We start from the raw sequence: 18383 nt of genomic DNA on the forward strand, positions 1-18383 counted from the left end.
CAATGATGGATCGGTGTTGGGGCCAGAGCTTGATGGTTGAAGCTGTCCAGATGTTTGGGGATTCCTGGGGCGAGAAAAGTCGGGTTGTTTTTTACACGCTTTTAACTGACGGTAATATTCCTGCATGTCCTCCTCCATATGTTGGCGGATTAAATCCCAGTCCGAGCTCAGGGGTAGGTCCATTGCGAGTGAGGGTGTAGGTTGTGGTGGCAAAACAGTGAGAAAGTTGACAGGTCATGGTTGGGGATGTGGTGATTAAATGGAGCTTTCCTCGTGCGGAGTTTGGATCGTCGAGAGGTGTTAGAGTCCACGTAGAACGGTCCTTTGATCCTGTGACGGGATGAGCCCGAGAGACCGAAATTTCTATATCGAGTTAGGCAGAGGGGTTCCACCAAGGGGGGATCGTAACCTTCGATCAACTTTCGAAGCGCTAAGCATCGAACGTGAGATCGTTTCACACCCTTTTCCCAATGATTCCCTGAAAGGTCCATTAGCGGCCAGAACAAGGTGGTTGCTTCTGGTCTCGAAGAGTCGGGGAAACCTATGGATTAGAGTCTAGGTCTATCAAACAGGTGTGACATGTCTACTATCCTACGGACCTACGAGTATTCTACTCCTCTAAATCCTCCCCGAACATGCCCACACTCTCCTCCTGTTTAGACTCATCAGCCAACCTACCGTTCGCCTTGGTCCCGGTTCCTTAGCTACCTCCTCCATCGACCTACTTGTACGACCAGGTGTCTCGGACGTGGGTCATTCGTCATTCATCATCGTCGCCCGAGTTGGGCGTTCCTCGGTCTCAACCGGGTATTGGTACTCGGTAGACGTTCCTTGAGAGGTTGAACTGTCGGTAGGAGGCTTGGAGGATAAGAGCTTATCTATGAATGAAGGCTCTTGGGAAGACTGTGCCCCACTATTCGTTTCCTGCAACTTAGCCTTTCTATCCATTTCCTGCAACTTAGCCTTTTCTAACTGTTCAAGTCTCTCCTCCAAGTCGTACTCGAAGACTGCACTACCTGCCGTCAACAGTTCGACAAATTCCTCACAAGTCAAATTCTGATTGTCCCGGAACAAGATCTTACTTATTGTCTCGCACACACCATTCAATTCTCCGTCCTGGTCTCTTGCAAAATACCTGCTTCCAATCTCATGGACCATCAAAGCCGCGTGTAAGAAGTCTGTTGTTTGGTGTCCATACTGTAGGTAATTATCTTGATTGAGATCACACATGGTGCCTAGTTGCGTCCATTTTCGAAAGTCTGGGATCTTGGTAGCACAAGCCAATATGGCGAATGAAAGTTTGGTGAATGTGGATCGATCAGGAACGTTCGTTATACTAATGTTGCCAGCTTCAAGTAGCTCTATCAGCTTGTCCGTTCCCGTCTTGTCAATAGTAGGATCAGGCAGAAAGTTTTCGTTGTCAACGGATGTGGAAGCATTCCCGTTGTGGTCGACGTCGGTTTGCTAAAAGCACGAAAGGAACGGATTTCTCCATGGTGGGACAAAAGAGGGGATCAAGGATTGTCCTCGGGTAGGCATGGGTGTCTGGTCCTTGGAGTCACGGTTGGATGGATGAATGGCCGGGTCATACAAGAACAAGTTCCCATTATCGAATGCCGGGCCTAATAATGTCTTATTTGGTCGGTCCATATTGTATGGTTCCTGATTGAAAATACTGTGATATCAGAAACAAGTGTCAGGGGATGACGTTGATCGTCAAGAATGGTAAATGATGAGATAGCAAAACAAGGTCGCTCACGGAAGAAGTTGGCTCCATGATGATGACAAGACGGAATTTATACTTTTTGGTTGAAACACGGAGAATGAGAGAAGAATTTGCCTCCAGTCAGATGAAAGGAGTCTGATGTTCTTGAGTATTCTCTGAGTTCCAAACGTCGTCATAGTGACCAAGTTGTCCGTCCGTATACAAGTGCTGTACAGTACTCCTTCCCACGGGTGTTTCGAACGAACGAGCCTTTCGAACAGCCTCTGGTGTCAAGCAGGAAGGAAATACAGGCACCAACATCTATCAGGCGTCAGAGCAGAGGAGTGTTCGAAAGGCTAGTTCGTTCGAGGCGCCCGTGACAACGAGTACAATATTTCAACTTTGTACTTGTTGGTTGAAGCTCCGCAAAGCCCGGGGCGGACAAGTCGGAGTTGTCAAACTCTCCCCAAAGTGGAGCCCGCTCCGTCATTTTCGGCGATCGGCGATCTCTTGTCCTTCTCGGCCGTTGACGGACAACTCACATGCTGCTCCCCGAACAAGGTGGAGGTTTCCGCACGACTGGCAAGTGTAGTTTTGGTAGGTGATTCATCACGAGATGCATCCTAGGGCAAAGCTACAATCGAAAATGGTCCTAGATATCAAGAAAGTCCATACTAAGTCTAAGTACTAACAACCACAAAGTAAAGATTCGGATCTCAAAAACGGAGGACAAGATATCATGTCAAGACGGGCGTAAGAGTTCGTATCTAATAAAACGGATGTGATAGAATAGTTGTCGTTCGTGTTCAAGGTTGTCAAATTCCAAGAGCGTCGTCGTGAGATACACGCATATATGGTAAGGTTAGATCTCTAAATCTTGAGGAGACCTTTTCCCGTGAAAGCACTTTGGTCTTTTTCCAATTTGATCAATGGTTGATTTGGAGAATGGACGGGACGACGTTGATTCAGACTTTGGTTCCTCGGTTGGGGTTGACGATGGAGGGTGAAGCTCTGGATTGTCAGTCTAGCTCATTCTTAACTTATGAACTATCCCTCCTTTTTCGTACTGACGAATATGAGAGGAGTGTGTAGAGCTCATCACTAGGGAGAAAAGGGTTAGGGTGGTGGTTAGGACTACATCGAGTCATGGAATAGGTCATTCAAGGGGAAAGTGAGAAATAGAAAGCGGAACTCACTTTAGCATCATACATCGCCCTCAATAATTTATCCCCCAAAGTCGCATCACACGAAAAGACATGAGCGTATTCGTTGGTATTCTCAAACGATGCGCTGGGTTCGACTACTTCTGTCAGTTGCTATTCCGATCGAGTATTTGAGCTCACCTCTTTTGAGAACAAAGACGAAGGGTTTAGGTGCGGGGTAAGGACGGGTCATATTATAGATGTCGAAGAAGGATGTAGAGAGATGGATTTCATCCTTGTTCTAATATGTCAGCTCTGCCCAGCATGCTGAGACCAAGGCTCGTTTCGACGGATCTCCCTACAGCAGCGGCACAAATAGGGTCCCGTCGAGAGAATCGCGATGGAGGTAGTAAGAGGGAGAGAAAAACTCACCTTCTCATTCTTCGCTAAGAACATCTCCCCACCTCGGGTCTCCAACCATCTTTTCGACCATTTACCAGGTTTCGACTCATACTGAACGAAACTGCCCAGGAAGGGGGCCGTGGTGGGTATCGACTAATGGTCAGTGTCATCATTCTACGTCACTACATGCTACGACAAAAGAGGTCCAGTGGAAAGTACGTGTAAACCAAAGGGGGCCCAAGATTCGCCGCCCCATGTCCGGACTGCTCGTACAGCTGGAGCAGACCATTTGGAAGACGCCAGGAACAAGACCTGAGAGGTAGGACTGGGAAGGAAAGAATAAGGTTGAAAATGAGGAGGACGAGCATGACGACTTACTTTGAAATGCGTGAGCGATGCACGAGGCGAAGACCGGAAGACCAAACAATTGACTTTGGCACCTTGATCCCAGCCTTTCATCACGGCCTGGAGGTTTTCGTATTCCCTAACGGGACGTTCTGTCATTAGCAAAGAAATCTCTTTTCATTTTTTCGTCGACACTCATCTCCTGATAGGCTGGAAGTTGGTCAATCCTGGAAGAGCAGGCAGCTCATATCACGAATGAAGTCTGGGAGAACAACCAGGCCATATCACAATTGAGCTCTGAATCAATCGTGTGAAAGAAGAGGTTTACGTGAAGACTAAAGAGCACAACTCACCACATCCCAATTCGGCAAATACCTCACACACCATCCACCCATTCCCCAATGTCGGTTCCGGCAAATCACCCCCATGTTGAGCGACCACAATGACCTCTCTCGCCGTTGTCTCCGTCCCAATCTCCAGGGTCAACCGTTTTCCATCAAAATCCCCCACATACGCTTTCACATGCATCATCCTACCAGTCATCATACCCCCATGGCCTACCGAGCTCGAGGCAGTTGACATTGTACCCGGCATGGGCTCGTTAGCAGCTGTTCGTATCATGTTTTCATCGCCTGCCATCCCGTGTCGATTGGAACTGACTGATTGAGCTCTTGATCTTCCTCGTCTCGAAGACTGAGTGGTGATGGTGTTACTTCTACTGAGATCGATTTTGACTTCACTGGGGTGAGACTGTGAGGTGTTTTGACGTGTCATGAGAGGTGGCATGGGCGGAAGTCTGATAGATGCCGCCGAGGTGGCTGAATCTTTTCGAGGCATCAGAGGACGAGGTTGGGAGTAATGGTGATAATCGACTGAAGATGCAGTTGTTGACGGTCGGGAAGGTAAGGGACCTCCACAGATGGAAGAAGAATATTTACTCGATGTGGGTGTAGGCAATGGTTGAGAGTATGGATAAGAATGGGTGGAAGATGATGTGTATCTTTGTGTTTGACTTCTCTCCAAGGGGTTGATACCGACATGAGGAATGGGTGCGGATGTGGTGGTAACTGGGGCAGTCGCACTTCTTCGATGAGGTACACTGCCGTCGACAATAAAACCATGCCCTTGATTTGAATGGCTCGAATTGCGGCCCTCACGAATGTCAACGGGTTGAGGAATAGAAGCGACGGCTGCTTGATGGAGAAGGAGCCTTTCGAGTTTTTGATTTAGAACATCCGCTGGGATACCGCCTTCGCCATTCCATCCCGTTTCTCCACCAGGATTACGTCCTATGGCTTTTTGACTAGTCCGTCGACCTCTGTCATCCACAGAGATGCCACTTTTAATCGCTGCAGCTCTCATCGCCTTTTTCTGCCTCGAAGCTTGTTTACGTTGAGCTTGTGCGGCCGCGGCTTCAGGATGAAGCTTGGACAAAGGGGCGTCATCCTCTTCTTCGCTTGATTCACTCGCCCAACCATCGTATTTGCCCTTGTCCGGTTTGGGTTTACGGGATCGAGATGAATTTCGGGATGATCCCCCTGAGCCAGTACCATGTCTCGACATCTGATAAGACGCACCAACGGGTTGGGATCGGATAGCCAAAGATGTGGAGGAACTCTGAGCGTGTTGTGTATTCGAAGCGGATGTTGACTCATTCAACCCCCCTGATCGCGTGTTTTCGGACAGGGTTGAGATCGGCACAGTTTCAGGCGCATCGGAGTATTCTGAAGAGGAGTCGAGATCGTCATTGCCTACAGCCTGGGAGTCAAAAGCCATGGATTGGAGAGCGGAAGGATTGAGGTCTTCCTCTATGAGTGGGAATGCACCCACTGCTGCTTCCCAGGATGACGATGAGAATGCGGCGGACGTTGAACCACTCAATCCCAGATGGGGAGCGTCTCCGGGGGTCGTGAGCAAAGCTTCATCCTGAATGTCTACTGACGTCTCCTCGACCAACGCCGGAGGTGGAGTGATAGTGGGTGGTACGAGGAGGTTCCGACTGCCTGAACGCGAGACAGACCCGGGTGAATTCTCTCTCTGAGACTTTTCCTGAGATGGCCAAATTCCGAGTTGAGCGTAAAGATCGAAAAAGCTCGAACTTGTAGGTGGAGCGCGAGGCGTCATGCTAGTAGATCGTGACCGGGGTAAAAGGACAGGACTGGAGCCACTGCGTGATATGGTGGATCCGCCGTCCATTGCTAGAGGTGTCGTGGTGGCTGAGGGTAGAGGGAGAGGTGGAAGAGGGGCCAAGGGTCCAGGGGTCAGAGGCGCATTGGATTCCGGACTGGTTTCCGGACTCGAGATGGGCGATTCGACCACCGGAGAGGGTAAACTAGAAGGTATAGCAATGGGACCCGCACGCGGTTGACTCACTGGTAAGGACGACGAACGCATAGTGTATGCGGGCGGAAAGTAGGGTGGATTTGGCGGTAATAGAGGAGGACTTTCCACTGGGACAGAAGGGACTGAAGTTGAAGGTCGAACGTTGACATGTGGCATTGACATGCTATCCAGCAAGCTCATCGAGGTGATGCGTCGAAGCAAACCTGGTCTGACGGGAGGAGGAAAGAATTCAGTCGTATCGGCTGGCGCGCTGGCGGGTAGTGTCTCTCCTCTATCTTTCCCCATGATGTTTGCTAGACTCTTGGCTTTCGTGAGCTTACCCTTGCTGGTGCCAGGTAAAAAGTTCTTCAGGTCTCTCAAACTTGGGGAACTACGGGGTAGCCGTGGTCGGTCTAACTGTGGAATAGAGCTGAACCTAGTCGAATCGGGTCGAGTAGGTGAGACTGCCAGCGTGTTGGACGAGAGATCGAGTGAGGAAGCAAAAGGATCATAGGGTATATCACGGTGCATGGGGGATGGAATGCCAGAGTAAAGGGAACCCCCAAAGGCGCTTCCTGGAGAGTAAGGCCGAGGATTGAAATTCGACATTCTAGAGTTGTGTAAAGGCATCGGTGGAGTGGATGAGGCGAACGGTTTCCCTACAGGTCTGGCCTTAGGTTGGGGCAGTTTAGGGACCGGGGGAGGTGGGGTGGATGCGTTGAAGTCCTCTCGAAGGGCTGCAGATGATTTCGTGCGGAAGATTTTGCTCATGCTTTTCTTCCAATTGAGTTTGGGTCTCAAGCCGGAGGTTCCGGTGTTCATGGTGGTCGTGGTCGTGGTCGACTGAAACGACTGATCTCCTTCATGAGGAAGTGGTGGTGTCATGATTGTCATTGACGTCGTGGGTGATAAAGTTCTCGGTAGGGTGGATGATGAGGTTGGTAGACGGTCAGACTTAAGGTCAGCATACGATAAGCTTTCATTTGATGACCCACATCGTCCCCTAGATTGACAGCTACACTCAATTCCCCTCGTCTTCCTTTCCCTCGTAGTTTGGAGAAACTCTTTTTCTCTTTGATAGACTTTTCCTTATCTCCTGTGCCCAATCGCCTACCCCATCCCCACCCACCTTCTTCCTTGACGATGGTAGGTATAGGAGGTGGAGAATCGGTGACACTACTCATAGCTCCACTGGTACGTCCTTTGACTCCTGAAGTTTTTCTTCTGCCAAAGGTGCTCGTTGACGCTCGTTTTGACTGTTGTTGTTCTGCTTCTTCCTCGTCGTCGTCCCAGATCCCGTCCCTGGCGTATATACCCTCTGTGGGTGCACCCCTGTCTAATTCAGAAGAATATCGGTAGACCAGATCGTCAATGTTTTGAGGTTGTTGTTGATAGGAGAAAGAGGAAGGGGAGAAAGGACGGTTGTAAGAGTATGTGTTCATGTTGAACGATTCTGTTTGACCGCAGTGGGAAAGGGGACAAGGAGAATGGCGGTGTCGGTTGTATCGGGAGTGGTTTGTGCTGTGTAGAATGTACGACTTGGTCCTGGGATAGTGTGATCCCAGTCGTGTGATTCTGCAAGTAGATTAGAGATCAGGATATGTAAGGTATGTTGAAAAGAGAGTGTGATGTCTGTGCGTGAGTGAGAGAGAAGGAAGTGGGAAAGCACAGACAAGTTTCAATGAGGGGACGTGCATGTTTAGCGCCAATGAACCCTGAAAAGAAATCATGCACGCTCAAAGATCAAAGAACGATTCCTCTGTCACATCCGACGTGTCATGTCATTCGCACGTTTCGGTATCATGAGGTATAAGGCATCATCTATCTGTTCGTGACCACAGTGATTACAAATGTAGTAGCATGCAGAGCAACGAGGAACCCACGATGCTAGGGAGAATCGCCGGAATGTTTCCAAGCAATGTTTCATCTCCTAGCTACCATCGCGGTCGTCGTCAAGTTTCATCTCTCAGCTCCTATCTACCCGATTACACCATGCCTCCGAGCACTCATGGTCATCCCGACGGCCTACGACCTTTCTCTGCTGATATACCTGACTATCAAATCCAAGCCCTTCAAAAGCCCCTCGCCCATCCACTCATAAGCTCTCCCCTACACCTCACGCTCAACCTGCTTTTCCATCTATCAATTGACCCAGTCACATCTACCTCTCAAGACCCACGCGATGTCCCGTGTCACTCACCCAGCTGACATCAAACCGACCTTCTTGTCAGCCAAGCAAGAACCGTACCCCACGTCATCACCTCCTTCTTCCCCCATGCCACAAACTCCCTCCGGGCCGTCATCGAACGACCGAGTTGATCGAAAACCTAGGATCGTCTATCAAAACGTGTCCGACGACGAGACAGAGAAGAAACCACAGATCACTCCCACCAAACGAAAAGCCGAGACGCCGGACACTCCAAGGAAGAAGTTGGCACATAGGGGTGGGGCGAGAGTTGGAGCGTGGACAGCTGATGAAGATTGGGAACTGTAAGTCATATGTTACCTAACGTACAAGAGGAGTGATGCTGACAATTTAGGTTCAAGATGATGCATCCCAGAGTTCATAAGCCGGATTGGAGAGCTGTGGGTGAGGCAGTGGGAAGGGATGCCAAAGTGAGTGATGATATCTCTCATCAGCCAAGATACTTGAGCTTCCGAGGGTTTTAGATTGAAGGAAAGATACTGAATGTTAGTCGTGTAAGAATCGATATACCATTTTTGGACGGAAACTCGAGTATATGGTCAAGGGAGCTGGCGGGATCTGATAGGTGCGGAATTGAAGTGTGGAGGGGGGATAATTAGCGTCTGTTAGAAAACTAATGGCCAATGGGTCGCCCAAACATGAGCATCTTGTCCCACGTTCTATTTGTCCGAGTGCGAGATCAGTGCAAGTAGAACCAGTTAGGATGAGGGCTAACCCAGAGCACTATGCCAGTCCAACCCGGGTCCTCTTCCGTCACATCTTTCGTCATCCGTGAGGTGATATGTAGGGGGGCATTGACGACCACTAGAGTACCACACTCGTAGTGTCAGGTGCATGCTGCATGCTGCATGCTGCAGGTGCCGAGAAGATGTCATGAAGTCGTGCTCGTGTGTGTCGCAAGCTACATGTCACTTGCTGCGTGCCGCGTGCCGCCATGCCGCCGCATGATCCCGCACCTCGAATATCAATTCGGTCCCGGTCAATAATGACACGACATCACCATACAGAAAAACGACTAGCGCCAAGAACAAGCGTCATGCCGATCGGTCAATGACGCATGACGCGTCTCCACTGGAAACCATCCCATTTCGGGTAACTTTTTGACTCCGCTTAAGAGAAAAGCCGGTGGAATCTGTGATCGCAGTGACGCCATAGCACTTCAACTGCTCCATGTCGACGTGTCAGTGGATATCATTTTACGTATAAAACCCACTTCAAAGTCTATCACCTTTTCTCAACCCACTCTTTACTTTACGAACAACTCCTCATACATTCAACTTTACCACTACCAACCAATCCAATACTTAGTAACAATGTCCGACGCCGTGAGTACCTTTTCTTCTTCTTCACCATCACGTCTTCCATCTCTGCTGCTCACATTCCTTGCCTGTCGCCACCAGCACACCATATCCCTCTCGTCATCTATCCCTACACCTCGGCTCTACCTGCCGACTATCCGTTACCCTTCCATCGACCCTCGCCACACGTATCGCAGTATCAGAGGAGTGGGGTGGGTTGATCACACGGACCCTATCCCATCAGATTTTTCCCGTTGGACGATGGACTCAGCTTAGTTCCTTTCAGGGCCGACAAGATTTCACCGATAAAATTGGGGACGCGGTTAAACCTAATTCCGAGAAAACCTATCTCGAACAAGCGCAGGACACCATTAAGGGTGCTCTTGACAGGTCAGTTTCAGTCCGAAGAATTCAATAGCTTGTTTATGAGCTCACGAGCAGTGTGGCATCCGCCGTGCAGCCCCAGAAAGAGAAAAGCACCACTCAGAAAGTTGGAGACGCGCGTGAGTCGCCAGCTCGTGCTCCCTGACGGTCCGTCATGACGAACTAACTTACAGTCACTGGCGATAACACGAACAAAAACATTGCCTAGAATGTACAATTGTCTCTGATGTAGCAGCCTGGAATGCACATATGAATGGAAGAGTGCGTGTGTGTGAAAATATCGCTGCATGAGCCATTGTCTGCTTCACAGCCAGGTCCATAACTGTCTGTCCAACACTTCTGTCTTGCCTTGATAGAAACACCATGACAACAGGTGTGACCCTGTACCCCGCCGTCGGTTCACGTTGACTCTCCTGCCGCTTTGCTTCCATGCAGCCGCCAGATCGTTCGACGAATCCAAATCCCACACACGGCCCATGTTCCATTCCGCCCCTTGCTCAGAGATCAGTCGGTCCAGGGCCGAAAGTGCGGACGGGAGCACGTCAGGAGAAAGGTTGTGGATATAAGTGATTAACAGACCGTCACCTACCTGCTGGTTGTATAGAGCGAAGAGGATGATGGTGTCGTCCTGATGTACCTCGCCACTTGTCCCTTTGTGAGCCGGGAGACGAATGCCCAAGGGCTGAGGAAATTTTCTCCACGCTGGCTGTGGTCCGTAGGCGCCTCTGACAGAAGCGAACGTTAAGATTCCCTTGGAGGCTGGGTCGGGACAAAAGACGGCTTTGTTGGTGGATGATGTCGCTTGCACTCGCTGCTCAGACAGACGGGAGAGAAGTGCAGCGATGGGCGGGATGTCGGATTCGTACAAAGTTTCCCAGTGTGAGAAATCAACTTGAGGTGAGTTAACGCCATTCTTCCTCCTCCGAGACACTTAGCGACGAACGCCCGTTGTGCAGGTCACACCCTTTAGGAGGGGAAGTATGTTGGAGGGTGAAAAGACGTGATTACGCACCAGAAGCACCCCCATTCCCCAATTCCCATTCTAACTCCCATTGCCATTCCTCCGGAGCGATAAACCCCACACCATCCGGTCCTAGGCCACATCGCGCGTAGAAAGCTTCGCTCACGTCGTTGGACAGCAACATCCCGCACGCCTTTGGGAAATCTGTGGTCCGCAAGGACTTTTTCTCGATAATCACTTCGGCCGACATAGGGGTGGGCGGAGCGCCTTCTTCATTCAACTGTGGATCTTGCCCTTCAGCGACAAGATCTTTCAAGACAGTTGGGAAATTACCCCAATCCGTAGGGAAAGCAGGTGGATCGGAGCATAGAACATAGTGAAGTAGACGGAGAAGATGTGTGGCGTATCCTCTCTCTTATCGTTAGTGCTTATTGCAGGAGAATAGACAGGAGACTCACTTTGATATTGAGGAGGAGTGATCACGTAGGCTAAGGCGTAATACCAAGCATTTTGAACTTGGTCGTGACCTTGAGGTTTGAGAAAACCTTTGATTCGGTGTCTGAAGTGAGTTCTTAAACCTTGGCTTGAATATATCACAATCTTACGACAAATCTCGGCCAGCGTCACATTCGGTGCTGTCAGTGATGGTAGGAAGTGAGCCCTGTCATCTGAGAACTAAGGGGAAGGATAGGTACAGTATTCTTACTCGGAGAGAACGATAAGAGGGCGACTACGAGAGTGTTACTAACGTTTCGCAGGCGGATAAAATAGGGCCATGAGGGTCAGACCGATCCACCAATACCCTATGATATCAGCTCCTTATCTCTACTAAGTGAGAGACCACAGTCATTCGTCGATGAATAGTTTGACCGTATGTCCCGGCTCATGGAGTTGAACCAAGTGTTCAAGTTTGGCAAGACGAACGAGGTGTAAAGGCATAATCATAAGACATACCATACGACATCCCCATTATTTTTCGCCCAGGCCCCTTCAGCCTGTTCTTTTTCTGCCATACCTATGAATTCCTTTTGAGTCAATTTTGATCACTTTCATAGGTCTCCTTTTCTCTTCCCATTCAACCTTCTGCAACCCCGACTTCGCCCGTGGTACATTTCAAGTTCCTTCTTGGGGAATTCTGAGGCAGAAGGAGGGAGGGGGAAATGTAAATCAGAATTGAAGAAATTTTTGATACAGAAAGAAATAAAAGAGACATGAGGCTTACTTCAAGAGACATATCATATCCCCATGTCATATGACAAACCTTGTAATACTCCAACATCTGTTCAGAAGTTGGGAAAGTAATCGTCAATTGATTTGGAGGAAGGGCATCAGGCAAAAGAACCATCTTGTTGTTTCTCTCTCTCTTTCTCTTCACTTTACTCGTTGCTTTAAGTCGTCCGTCGCCCGATGGAAGATTACGATCGATAATGTATTCAATATGTTTGTCGGAGGTGGTGAGGATGAAGATGATGAAATTGACGAAGGGAGTGATGATGGAGATTCATGATTTGGATATAGCAATCCCCAAAGCCTCAAGCCTCAAGTCCCAGATGCAGTAAGTAGTATGTTGAAGTTGGTGATGATCAAATGCAGATTTGAATGATTGACAGAAAATCCATCAGAATCGAATCTCATCTCAGAAATCTCCGGAATAACCGGGATGAAGGAACATGTCTTTCAAGCTGAATATCACTACTGTACAACTGTAAACGACGTATGTAAGTAGATGATGCATGGTAACATTGAGGAGTCTTTGAATCATGTAAATGACAAATTGAAGTCAGCTCGTCAAAGCCATATCCACATTTGACTATCTAACACTTTAGTTTCACCATCAACATACCAACACCAATTATATAAATGTGCCTTTCCACCTTTTCTCTTCTTCACTTTCACTTCTCTCTTCCACTTCTTCTCATCCCTTGGAGAATCTGCATCGGCAATATTCTCGTCCGTTTCATGCACCTCATTCCGATCTTTGAATTTCTCTCTTTCCTCTTCTGCGTCATCATCTCTTGCTTTGTCTTTGAATGATATCTTTGACTCTTTTCCGATGTTCCCCTCACCCAAAGCAGCCCAAGCTTGTACGACTTCACCAGTAGGATCTAACCCCCATGCGGTCCCATACTTCACATCCATCCCTTGGTCCCTTACCACCTCATCTAATTTCTCCACTGCTGATTTGACCAATTCAGGAGGAAGATTATGAATATAAGTGATTAATAATTTATCTTCTATCTGAGGGTTTAGAAGTGAGAATAATATGATTGTATCTTCTTCTTTCACTTCTTCTCCTTCTTCCCTATCTTCCTTTCCATTCACGTATTTCTCTTCTTGCTCCTCATTTTCCTGCTTGGGTGATCGTATGTCGTCCGGTTTATTCCCACTCTTGGAATCCTCGTCATAATCATGATCGTGAGAGGTGTGAGCGATCTTGGACGATTCAGATCGAAGTCTGATACCTAACGGTTGCGGAAACTTTCTCCATCGAGGTTGAGGTCCATAAGCTCCTCTGACAGCTGCAAAAGTCGATGTTCCTTCTGATGCTGGATCGGGACAAAAGACGGAGTTCAAACATGAATCGGCTTGTTCTACCTTTTCACGAGTTGATCGGGAGAGCATAGTGGATATAGAAGGGATATGATGGTCGTAGATGATTTCCCAATTTGGTTTCTTTCCACACACGACCCCTTTTCTCGTGGGAACACTGACCGGAAGGGGTGAATCTGATTCAAGAGATCGTGTATGTATTGGTTCGTCCCATTCCATCAGGGTGAGACAACAAGGACGATACGATCGAGTATGATGATTCTCCAGTGGTCGACATTTGATTTCTCCCACTTCAGATGGATTCGGAAGAGCGGCATGATATATAGACTCTGAGCGGGCAAGGATAGGCGAGGACTTTGAAGGGTCGGAAGGAATTGAGAGCCTTGAGGAAGATAATATTTCCCATTCCACTTCTTCTTGCCATACTTCTTTCGCTTCCCAACCTCTCCTATCGATCCCAACTAAACAACGATAATAAAAGTCAGGACCAATTTCACTAGATAGAAATGTGCCCCACGCTGGAGGAAAGTATTCTTTGAGTTCGATAGGTATAGGAGAGGGTGGAGATCCCCATTCTGATGGAAAGGTGGGAAGATGAAGAGGAGAAGCAAGGATGTAATGCATTAAACGAAGTAAATGTGTGGCGTAACCTTTTCCTTGATGTCAGCTAATTTGTTGACATGCCTTATTTTATGTATTGAATCATTCCATATACTTAGTCAAAGTCTAACGATGTTGGAAATCCTTAAATATCAAGAAACCCATGAAGGATGAGGCCGGACACAAACTTATGGCAGAAACTGGTTCAAGAGGAGAGCAAGCAAGATAGACCACATGAGAAGGGAGGACAAGATGATAATCTTGCTGTCGAAAGAGAATGGATAGGGACTCACTTTGATGTTGCGCCGGAGTGACAACACAAGTCATACCATAATACCAAGCATTCTCAACTTTATTCCCTCCTTTCTGCTTCAGAAATCCACGAGTACGATGTCTGAACATCAGCTCCGAACCTTCATACCAAACTTTCCATAGGTCAGCTGCCAGGATAGCGACATGAAAACACATGAGAGAGAAAAATGACTCACGTCTCACATGCTGATAATATTGAACCTTGAGGATCTGATCTTCTGACTAACGCCCTAACATCAGTGTGTGTTCATATGATCATTTAACAACCGCGGAACAAAGACGGGTCAGAATGCTAGGGAAAGAAATGAGTAGAGAGCAATTTACCAAACAGTATCACCATGATTCTGAGCCCAACCGCTGGTGGTCATTTCTTCATGAGCTACATCGGTGAATTCCTATTGATCAGTATTGGAACCACATTCCAATTTTCCTGAGATGCCCCTTCCATACGTCCCTACTGAGCCTCTCGGAATTGGGCTTGAACATTGAAGCTAGACATGATATCGGGAACAAACCAGAGAATTGAGAGGGGAAGACATGTAGAGCATATTCGATGAAAAGTTAGTGGATGGTTCAAACGATGGAATGAACAGGATGAGTGATGAAAATGAATCATGTATTTCATATAACTCACTTGTAATGTCAAACCACATCCCCAGGTCAACCAACATTCATATAAATGTTCTTCCTCCTGTTTCCCATTGGCCATCACTACCATCAATTCTTTCAGTGGGATAACGTCGCTGGGTATTTGGTTCAACATGATTTTCTCTCTCGGTCTTCCTCACAGGTCAGTTTCTCGTATTTGAAAGTCTGATCTTGGTTGGTTTTGTAGTATTGCAATTTGAAGTCAAGTCTAGTGGAGGTTCTGAACCCAACGAACTCCATGTAGTTAGATAAGTGGAGGTATGTAGATGATCAGTCAGGGGTAAAGCGAGCGTCCGAATATAGAGTGTTTGTGGGTAAAAGGAGAACAGATCAGACAAGGGAGCTGGAGGTTCGTAAGTTTTCTTTTGATGTGAGTCAAAGAGGTGAGAAAGATCATCAGGAGTCAATAATGAAGGAAGGAAAATCAGCTGGTCCTTTCTGTCCGTTTTGATCGGACTGAACATTGGAAAGTGGGTGGTGAAGATGCTGGTGATGCATGGTGAATGATGATTGACGAGTGAGGGGATGGTTCTATTCATCAGTAGCGGTCATCATTCACAGGGGATAGACGCACACGACATGTTCAGACATCATAGGAGAGGAAAGAGGTGAATGAAGCGAATTGCACGCGGAATAATTCGAGGTACTTAAAAAGATGGAAAGGATGGTGACCATCTGGTAATGAGGGTCTTCCAACACCTTGCATGATCTAATACAATGTCATTTAATTTACACACACATGTCACTGGAAACCATGCCCCGTCCCGTCTATCGTTCCACCAACATATCTCAGCAAAGAACTCTAGCTCGCATTCCCTATTCAACAACTCACATCTGCCCACAACAAACACAAGGTTTATTCTCTTCTTCCTCCTCCACCTGTCGTCTCTCCCTCTCCTTTTTTACCGACTCAGAACCTACCACACTTCCTCCCGGCATTCCCTCCGATTCCGTTGGAACCCCATCCATCTCATATAATGCAGAAGTCCTCAACTTCTTAGTGGAAAGAGGTAAAACCGGTCTTTCCAATCGATAATGTACCGTAACACTTTCCAAGATTCCCCATATTTCCAAGGGTCCACCTTCAATCCTACCTTTCCTATTGTTCTTCCTTTTTTCTTTTCCTCCCTCTTCACTTGACTCGAATCCTCCTTTCCTTCCTATTGATGCTCCCTTACGTGCTCGTCCATCCCTCATCCCACGCCCAATCTCCCTTGCCCAACTTTGGTTGCTCATCCGACGAGATAAAGACGGTCGCGGTCGACGAGGGGGTGGCATAGTGACACATAGATGTTTTGGGGTCAAAACTCGAGGCAAAAGCTCTACAAAAGGATCTTCTTCCATTGTGTCGTATTTTGCCAAACGTGTGTATGCGGTAGGACCTAGAACGAGAAATTCGACATTGGGGAATAAAGGTGGAGACGGGGAAGGTCGAATCCTACGTAAAGCGTTGAGACATGGGAAGAAGGGGATACCTTCTGGAATCACGATGGTAAGTGGGATGAGAAATTCGGGAGAGGAAGAAGGATGTTGTCGAAGGAATAGTAAAAGTTGAGAAAGTGTATCTGTATTCAAGGTGAAGGTCGGTTCGAAAGTTCTTGAAATTAGCTCTATCATACAAAGCACTTTAAACTCACATTGGTAAAATTTCTTGAATACGATCAGAAGAGCGTCTTTCTCTTGTCCTTTCACTGAAACGACGTTGAATACCACTCGGTTCTATCGAGTCACTCGCCCGATCGAGATGTCTTGAAGTTCCGCTATGTCGGTGTCCGATTGACACTGCCGATAATCTGGACTGAGTGGAAGGGAAAGGCGTGGGGATTCTCTCTGGTATTGACATTTCCTTGTCTTCTTTCATTTGATGAGTGGAAGTCTCGTATGTAGCGACGACGCTTGACCTACGAAGAATCGACGGTGGTCCTAATAACGATGGTCGTAACCCAGCGCCGAGACCAACGCTCAAGGTAGAATGTTTTCTTGTTCCTACTCCGGGAGGCATATATTTGGTCGGGGTGATCGCCACTTCTTCCATCGGTCGTTCTTGTATCACCTCCATTGTTTGAGATTCAACTTCGATGAGAGGAAGCATTTCGAGAGGTGGGGATTGTGGTTCAGCAGGGTCGGTCTGTTGTTCTGTAGGTTGAGCTTGTACCCATGCTTTGATATCAGACTCGGGCCAAAATTCTTCTTCTGACATGGCAGCTCGCTTTTCTTATAATCCCTAGCTGATATGTTCTCTTCTAAGCTCGTTGTTGTTTGAGAAGTTGGGAAAGTCAATTATCTCCCAGCGCAATAGATTGAGAGCAGAGTGAGAAAGGGAATGATGAGTGAAGATTAAAGAGACCAGAAGTGACAAGTCATAAAAATGAGTATATATAGGAAGACGGGCGTGGGTCAGTCGTGTTAGTCAACCGTGGTTCCAGACATGAGGATCCCGTGCTGCGTCCTCGAGGACACGAGAATAGGGTGGGTGGGAAGGCGGCAGCGGAGGGGTCAAAACTCATGGTCTACATAGAGATTGATGGGCGATGAATGGGTTAGTATCATTCCATTGTAGAACATATCTGCTCTTGTCGATCATGCCTGTGGTCGTGAGTGAAGAGTGGGATTGTAGAGAAGCAGGAGGACAGGAGGACAGGGTGACTGAGAGCGGGAGTAAATTAGATTGATCGGGGGCCGAGCACGTCCCCCGTTGGCCGTCCCGGATCTTTGCCGCTTCCGGAAACACCGTCGGTCATCCCCTCGGTTCGGTTCAAATTTGACAATCGATGTTTCTCAGATGTCCAGGCCACGGCACTGGCCACTGGAGATGTCCTCATCCTCACAGCAAACGTTACATGTATGTATTGAAGGAGCACAATCATGGTGTGTGTATGAATGGAGCAACTTTCATGACACATATGTCTCATCATATCAGAAGTGATGGTCTGTCTCGTCGTCCCATCATGGTGTCCCTTCCTTCTTCCGCTTGCCTCGTACGAGCGATGACGGCGATACGGCGGCTTGACGTTGATCAGCCCGAAGGTGTTTCTTTTTCAAAGGGCGGGAGGGATACACTTGGCAATTCTCGTACGATCAAATTTTCCACATGAAGCATGTACCAGTAGTAGATAGAGTAGTAATGCATCTCTTGGCTTGTTCTCATCTCATTCTTGTCATTGATCCATTCGTTCAATCTTCACGTTCCTTCACATCCTTAAGCTATACATAATTCGAAGGAAGAAAAGGGATGACGCAAGTGTACCTCGGCTTCGGAGGTTTATAAACTCTTTCCCCGCAATTGGCAACCCACCTGCGGCCACCTACGATTCTCCATAGTTTTTCCTTGCAAACGTATTTCGCGGTCTCTCGGTCACTGACCGCCTTTCAACGGTCGAACATCTCCAAGGGTTCGAAGTACATACCCTCTCGGTCATCGTTCGACAAGCCGAGGATACACGAAAAGAGTCACTTTTATTTATTCAATCAGAAAGAAAGCCGTCCCACAATTCCCATAATTCACGAT

General features: G+C 47.9%; 6 protein-coding genes across 6 annotated transcripts; 2 read left to right on the forward strand and 4 right to left on the reverse strand.

Annotated features, from left to right (window-relative positions):
• Positions 1 to 753: 753 nt before the first annotated feature.
• On the reverse strand, positions 754 to 1650 carry TREMEDRAFT_63073 (uncharacterized protein; the record flags this gene model as incomplete). Its single annotated transcript, XM_007005369.1, has 2 exons — positions 754 to 1349; positions 1563 to 1650. 2 exons carry the CDS (start codon positions 1648 to 1650, stop codon positions 754 to 756), a joined length of 684 nt encoding a protein of 227 aa, XP_007005431.1.
• Positions 1651 to 6768: 5118 nt separating this feature from the next.
• On the reverse strand, positions 6769 to 7555 carry TREMEDRAFT_57154 (uncharacterized protein; the record flags this gene model as incomplete). The annotated part of the gene is made up of 2 exons (XM_007005318.1): positions 6912 to 7555; positions 6769 to 6870 (listed from the first exon to the last, which is right to left on the reverse strand). Coding segments are annotated over exons 1-2 (539 nt in total), but the record flags the coding sequence as incomplete, so codon positions are not given.
• A 543-nt stretch (positions 7556 to 8098) lies between these two features.
• On the forward strand, positions 8099 to 8684 carry TREMEDRAFT_63075 (uncharacterized protein; the record flags this gene model as incomplete). The annotated part of the gene is made up of 3 exons (XM_007005370.1): positions 8099 to 8406; positions 8457 to 8532; positions 8613 to 8684. 3 exons carry the CDS (start codon positions 8099 to 8101, stop codon positions 8682 to 8684), a joined length of 456 nt encoding a protein of 151 aa, XP_007005432.1.
• Positions 8685 to 9356: 672 nt separating this feature from the next.
• Positions 9357 to 10076, forward strand: TREMEDRAFT_57155 (uncharacterized protein). The gene is made up of 4 exons (XM_007005319.1): positions 9357 to 9447; positions 9707 to 9810; positions 9862 to 9923; positions 9978 to 10076. Exons 1-4 carry the CDS (start codon positions 9436 to 9438, stop codon positions 10010 to 10012), a joined length of 213 nt encoding a protein of 70 aa, XP_007005381.1. The 5' UTR covers positions 9357 to 9435; the 3' UTR covers positions 10013 to 10076.
• A 32-nt stretch (positions 10077 to 10108) lies between these two features.
• Positions 10109 to 14990, reverse strand: TREMEDRAFT_31623 (uncharacterized protein; the record flags this gene model as incomplete). Its single annotated transcript, XM_007005217.1, has 6 exons — positions 10109 to 10618; positions 13607 to 13971; positions 14209 to 14309; positions 14404 to 14457; positions 14552 to 14622; positions 14862 to 14990. 6 exons carry the CDS (start codon positions 14988 to 14990, stop codon positions 10109 to 10111), a joined length of 1230 nt encoding a protein of 409 aa, XP_007005279.1.
• A 713-nt stretch (positions 14991 to 15703) lies between these two features.
• On the reverse strand, positions 15704 to 17075 carry TREMEDRAFT_63079 (uncharacterized protein; the record flags this gene model as incomplete). The annotated part of the gene is made up of 2 exons (XM_007005371.1): positions 15704 to 16472; positions 16513 to 17075. 2 exons carry the CDS (start codon positions 17073 to 17075, stop codon positions 15704 to 15706), a joined length of 1332 nt encoding a protein of 443 aa, XP_007005433.1.
• Between the last annotated feature and the right edge of the window lie 1308 nt (positions 17076 to 18383).

This window comes from Tremella mesenterica, assembly GCF_000271645.1.
Source record: "Tremella mesenterica DSM 1558 unplaced genomic scaffold TREMEscaffold_7, whole genome shotgun sequence".
NCBI classification, from domain to species: domain Eukaryota; kingdom Fungi; phylum Basidiomycota; class Tremellomycetes; order Tremellales; family Tremellaceae; genus Tremella; species Tremella mesenterica.

Bases quoted from the DNA above. Each gene is read 5' to 3' on its own strand.
- TREMEDRAFT_57155 (XM_007005319.1), top strand. The intron at 9,811-9,861 runs GTCAGTTTCAGT...GCTCACGAGCAG, and splicing joins ATTAAGGGTGCTCTTGACAG to TGTGGCATCCGCCGTGCAGC. The intron at 9,924-9,977 runs GTGAGTCGCCAG...ACTAACTTACAG, and splicing joins TCAGAAAGTTGGAGACGCGC to TCACTGGCGATAACACGAAC.